At 58.8% G+C, this 5,796-nt stretch overlaps 1 protein-coding gene across 1 annotated transcript in view; it reads right to left on the reverse strand.

Moving 5' to 3' along the window:
• The window catches only part of SKOR2 (SKI family transcriptional corepressor 2), a 45,494-nt gene extending 40,214 nt beyond the window's left edge, over positions 1-5,280 (reverse strand). Inside the window, exons 1-2 of the mRNA XM_024236086.2 lie at positions 4,995-5,280; positions 206-2,859 (exon numbers count right to left, since the gene is read on the reverse strand). Coding sequence (XP_024091854.2) covers positions 206-2,812 — 2,607 coding nt within the window. The 5' untranslated portion in view covers positions 2,813-2,859; positions 4,995-5,280. The remainder of the gene's footprint in view (positions 1-205; positions 2,860-4,994) is intronic.
• Between the last annotated feature and the right edge of the window lie 516 nt (positions 5,281-5,796).

Here is a 5,796-nt window from a genome sequence, read left to right on the forward strand (position 1 = left end):
AAAGGCGTTATCAAGAAAGGGACCAGAAACCACATTTTTACGGAGGACCACTGGCAAGAAAGAAGCCCTCCTAAACACACTGAATATTTCATTTCTGTGGGGAAATCTGGTGATTCATCTTTCCTGCGCATATGTAACCGATTCAGCCTAAAGGTGCATTTAAATAATAATAATTAGCTTGAAGGAGCCTAAAGGGGATATTTACATCTTTGTAGGAGGGCTGCTCCTCCAGTGATTGATGGTGAACTGGGCTGCCCGGGCTGCTACTGCCGCCGCCACTCGCCTTCTGGGGGGCCAGAGGCGGCGGCGGGGGCGGGGGCAGGTCCGAGCCGGGGTCCCCGAGTTTCCCGTCCTCCTGCAGCAGCCTGGAGGAGTTCAGGCCTAGCGGGAACGCGCCCGCGACGGTCGGCGCGCGGTCCCGGCTGCTCTCCTTCTCCGACGGCCCTCGGCCCTGGAGGAACCGGCCGCCCCCGACTAAGGGGTCGCCGAGTAGGACCTCCGTCTCCTCGTCCTCTTCATCGTCGTCGTCAGGGTCTCGACCTTCCTCCTCTTCCTCGCCCTCGGGGGGCTTGTGGCCCTCCACGTCCACCTCCTGCTCTTCTTCCTCGTCGTCCTCGTCCTCGGAGCTGTCCTCGCTAGGGTAGCTGCAGCTGGTTCCCCCGGGAGACAAAAGGCCTCGGTGGTGCGGGTGCGGGGCCAGAGGGGGCGGCGGGGGCGGCGGGGGCGGCGGGGCCGGGTGGTGCCGCTCGGAACCCGGCTCGTCGGGCTGCGGGGGCAGCAGCAGCAGCGGCGACGGCGGCTGCGGGGGGTGGTGGTGGTGGTGGTGGTGGTGAGGGTGGTGGTGGTGGTGGGGATGCGTCTGGGCCGAGTGGGGCGCGCCCGCCGACGCCCCGTGCAGCTTGGCCAGGCTCTCCGCGTCGTCCTTGCCGCCCACTGGCCGAAAGGCGCTGGAATGGTGGTAGCTGCCACCGCCCGCTTTGCGCCCCTCCAGAAGGTGCGGATGGTGGGGCGCCGGAACCCGGGAGCCCGCGGGGCCAGACCCGGCGGCCGCGGCCCCTGCCCCGGCAGCCGCCGCAGAGTCCGCGGGCGGCGTGGAGCCCGCGCTGCAGTCCCCGCCGCTGCCGCCCGGGGGCGACTCGAAGAGCGCGTCCCGAGAGCCGGCGCCCCCGGCAGGGGGAGGTGGGCCCGAGCCCGGGCCGTTGGCCACTACCTGCGGGGGCTGCCCCTGCGGGGGCGCGGCCTCGGCGCTCCCAGCAGCGCCGCCTGGCTCAGCCAGGTCCAGGAAGGCCTGGCGCAGCAGGGCCGGGCTTTCGCCGAGCGCGCAGCCTAGCGCCGAGGGCGGCTGAGGCGGGGGCTGCAGGTAGGTGGGCACCGGGAGCCCGCCAGGGGTCCGTGGCGGCCAGAACATGCAGAAGGGCGGATAGAAGGCGTCCTTGCGGCCCGCGGGCCAGAAGAGGCCGGACAAGCCGGCCTTGGGCGCCGCGCCCGCGCCGCCTGCACCCGCGCCCCCCAGGGCCTCGGCGGCGGCGCCCGCGTCCTCTTTCTTGTGGCACAAGCCGAAGGCGGCGGCCGCGGCCGGGAAGGTGTAGGGGTGCGGAAAGAGCCCGCCGCAGCCCGGGAACTTCTGCAGGACGCCCCCGAACGAGCCCTTGCTGGGCACCGGGATGACTGGGTAGCTGCGCGGGCCTTTGGCCCCGGCCCCGGCCCCCGCCCCCGCGCCAGCGCCCACGCCCACCCCGGCCACACAGCCACCCCCAGCGCCGCCCCCACCAGTCCCCGCGCCGCCCGAAGCAGCAGCCACAGAGAGGCTGGCGGCTGCTGCCGAGAGGCTGGCGGCGGCCACTACGGCGGCCTCCTGCAAGGAGTCGTCGTCGTCGTCGAAGCGCGGCCGCTTGTGATGGGCGTGCGGGGCACCAGCCAGCTCTGCCAAGGGCGGCGGTGGCGGCGGCGGCGGCGGGGGCGCACCCAGCAGGTGGGGGCCCAGCAGACCCCCGCCTCCGGCCACCGCGGCCGCAGCGGCCACGGCGGCCGCCTTGACGGAGCTGAGCGGGTGGCAGGCGGGGTGCGCGCCCGGCTGGGGCAGTGCGCGCTTGCGGCTGCCGCCGTTGAACATGGCCTTGACGTCCTCCCAGGCGAAGACCAGCTCGTCCTGGGGACTCTTGTCGGTGAGCTTGAGATGACGGCGCCACGAGTTGAAGTTGGCTGCGTCTGGCTGAGTGTACTTAGCGTCGGGCGTGCGGTGGGAGTGGAAAATGAACTTGTTGGGCGAGAAGTACATGTTGCAGTAGCTGCATTTGATGCACTTGGCGCGCGAGCTGTTGTAGCGCGCGGGGATGAAGCTGCCGCGGCAGCCCCAGGCGCACTCGTGTGACACGTCGAAGGCGAAATTGTCTGGCAGCTTGGGCGGCCTGTTTTCGCCCAGGAACGACTTGCACAGACGCTCGGCCTCGCGTTTGGTGATCATGCCGCAGCGGCGCGATGAGATGGGCATGGCCCCGGCACGCCGCAGAATCTCCAGTTGCACCGGCGTGCACTGCACACACGTGATGCCCAGCGCCACGCGACGGTTGTGGATCTCGTTGTAGCTGAAGTTCTTGAGCAGAGTGTTGGAGATCTGCGCCAGGCACAGGCGCTCTTGCCCGTCGATCACCAACGACACGATGGGAATGCCGTAGAGGATCACCTGGCCCACCTGGTTGGGTTTGAGGTTGGCGTGCCCTGGCCGCGGCTGGCTCAGCGCGTCGGGCTGGAAGGCGCTCGACGGCGACGCCAGCAGGATGTCGTTGGGCCCCGGCAGCGGACTGGAAGCCATCTCCGCCGCAGAACCCCGGGCCGAGCCCTACAGGTCTGCCTTGGACACTGGAAGGGAAAGGAGAAAGCGTTTAATTGAGCCTTTTCAGACTAAAACAGAGGGGTGAGATGAGTCGCTAACCAAAGAATTAGAATAACTTTCTTGCTTTGGTTAAGACATGATTATTACGGGAAAAAGTGACCAATTTTTGAACACATGAAAGTCATCTCTTAATTTCCTTCAAGGTTATCCTTTAGAAATGCAAGAATTTGCACTTCTTAACATTTAAAGTGAATTAACTATGTATTTTCCTCAAAAGCAGTGAATTCCTAAGAAACCTAAGACCTTATCCCGGATTTATAGAAGCTGTTGGAATAAAATGGCTTGCTTCTAGAAATTAGGTAGTAACGATAGTTGTAACTCGTACAGATTATAAAAGTTATGGAAAACTGGGGCTTTGCAATTGAAACCCAAATTTAAAGAGATATTCTCATTTGCTTGGAGATAGATTGATTTTGGTTAAAAAGTAACCCTAAAAACCCATTAAAAAGTGATTTTCGTGGTGTCTGTGGTTTCCTTGGGGAAATTCATTATTGGTTGAAACACAGGTCATTAAAGCAAAACGAAATCCCTTCTCCCTCATCCTTGCCATTAGATATTTTATTACTGTAATTAGAATTTTTTTTTGAAAAGGTGAAAAATGTACAAAGTCTTATACATAGTTGCACCAAAATAGAATGTTTCAGTTTTTAAAAAAACTTACTTGCTGAACTGAGTGGTTCTGGTCTCAGATGGGTAGGTAGCTTAAAAACATGAAGTTGAAGATGGTAATCATTTAAAAACGGTTTTCCTGTCATTTGCATGACGATAAGAAAGTAAGTACAGGCAAGGGTGTTAAACCCGGAAACAGTACACAGTAATGAACAATTCTTGGGGATCTTCACTGGCAGACTTCAAAAGGCAAATTTTTTAGTTTGAAGTGAACCACCTTCTGTGACTTTTTTCCCTTAGTTTATTTTGATATCTCTATATCTTTATGGAGAAAAGCTGCCCCACCATACAGCTAATCCGTGGACTAGGTAATCTGTGGGAGTGTTGAAAGTCGAAATCCCAGGTTGGGTCTGCGGTAAAATTTCTAACTTCACCTCCAGTCAACAGAATGCCACAATGAGGGAAAATATTCAGTAAGTTGAAAATACAGAACAAGGAAGCGGAAAGAAATTTTAGTGACAATGCCACTAAGTGGAAAGAAGGAAAGTGGCTCACTCCCTAGGAAAACAAACACTGATCTTTCCACAGCTACATTTCAAGCGCATTGGCCAAGGCTATGCTTTGCCCTGAAAAATCACCAGAGGCCATAGCATGGCCCCTTTCGGCCACGTACAGCGAGTTCGCTATTACAGTGCTTTCAGAGGGTACACGATCTTACTCCCTCACCCACTTTCTTATCCGTGTCCTCTCTCTGGGCCCCTGTGGCATCTATACAGCAGCCTCTGCCCTGCTGCCCCCTGGATCCTCAGTTCTCATTACATTCGGCGGCCTCCAGGAAGCTTGAACAAACCTCGACGCGATCAAAGGAGAGGAAAGCCTGGCTTGTCACTTTGGGTGGATCAGAGACAATATTTCCAGGGGACAGGGCGTTACATGGCAGTTCAAGGCGCAGTGGCACCCGAGTCTGATACAACCAACACTAGCTTCGCCAGGTGGCCCTTCGATGCTCATTTCCCTACCAAACAAGATTCATATCCGCTTAATAAGACCCTGGGATAACTCCAACTCTCGCTCCCCAGCAAGGCGCGCGGCTGGCCAGCCCGGGCGGGAAGCTGGCTCTGCGTTAAGGACTCGCAGCCTTAGCAGCAGTAGACCAGGCAGAAGCGTCTCACTTTTACCCCAAGCCCTCCCAGAAACTCCCGTCAGAGCAGACACAAGGTTTTGGCTGGGGCATTATTTTTTGGGTGGGTGGGGAGGGGAGAAGAGACAATTAAAAGTTAGTTGAACTGAGAAAGGAAGCTGGTGAACTTCCCTATCCTGCCCAAGAGCCAAAGACACCCCACTCCCAACTTAGTTCTCTCGACTCCCAAACCAGTCACCACGGAAGCCCACCGCTGCCCCTCAACCTAACGCGGAAAATCCTACCGCTGGGGATCTCAAATAGTGCCCTGCAAGCTGTGTGCCGGATTGGGGCGGCCGGTTCCGGCAATACCTGGTAACCTCTGGGTGTCTTTAGGCGTGTGGCTGCCGGCCCATCTTCCGAGGGCGCTCGGAGGCGAAGCATCCAAGCGGGTCCTCGTATCCAGCGGGCGGGACTCCGGCGGGCTCCGCGCGAAGATCCGGGCTCTCGCCGGAGCGAATGGCGCTCAAACCCCGGCCGGGGAGAATGACGGCCTGAATTGCGGCGGGGCGTCCCTTCCACCGCAGAAAGTGTGGGCACGCAGAAACCCGCGGCAGGAGAGCCCCAAGTGGAGCGCAGTCTGACAGCGTCTGTCTCTGAACTCGTGTCGGACCGAGGGGACGCCACCCAGCGGGCAGGGTGACGTCACCGTCTCCCTGACACTCCACATTAAAGGGCTGGCATGTTACAGGGAGGGAGGGGGAGAGCGAAAGCCAGCGCGAGCAACAGAGAGATCCTTTCTCAGCAGGCACGAAAGCTACCAACCTAACAAACTCGCAATTGACAACAACCTCCTTAGCCCCGGAGTAAACTGCAGCAATGGTGCTGGAGCCGCAGATCTGATTTAGGAGTGGAAAGCGAACAGCCTGCCTGCATCCCGGGACCTAGATCCTGGAGGCCCCGGATTCTAGAAGGACGTCTCCAAATTAACTATATCCCTGACCGTTATTGTCTCCTCCCCTCATTTCTGAGTCACCCTCCTTCATGAATGATCACTCTGGTACACGATGCAAAGCTGCTCTGTGTCTGAAGACAGAATCTACAGTCAGCCGGAGAATAAATTAGCTTCAGTGACTCCTTTGAAATGCTATGAAATGAGAAAAAGGAGAGAAGT

This window comes from Pongo abelii, chromosome 17 (assembly GCF_028885655.2).
Source record: "Pongo abelii isolate AG06213 chromosome 17, NHGRI_mPonAbe1-v2.0_pri, whole genome shotgun sequence".
In the NCBI taxonomy this organism is placed as follows: domain Eukaryota; kingdom Metazoa; phylum Chordata; class Mammalia; order Primates; family Hominidae; genus Pongo; species Pongo abelii.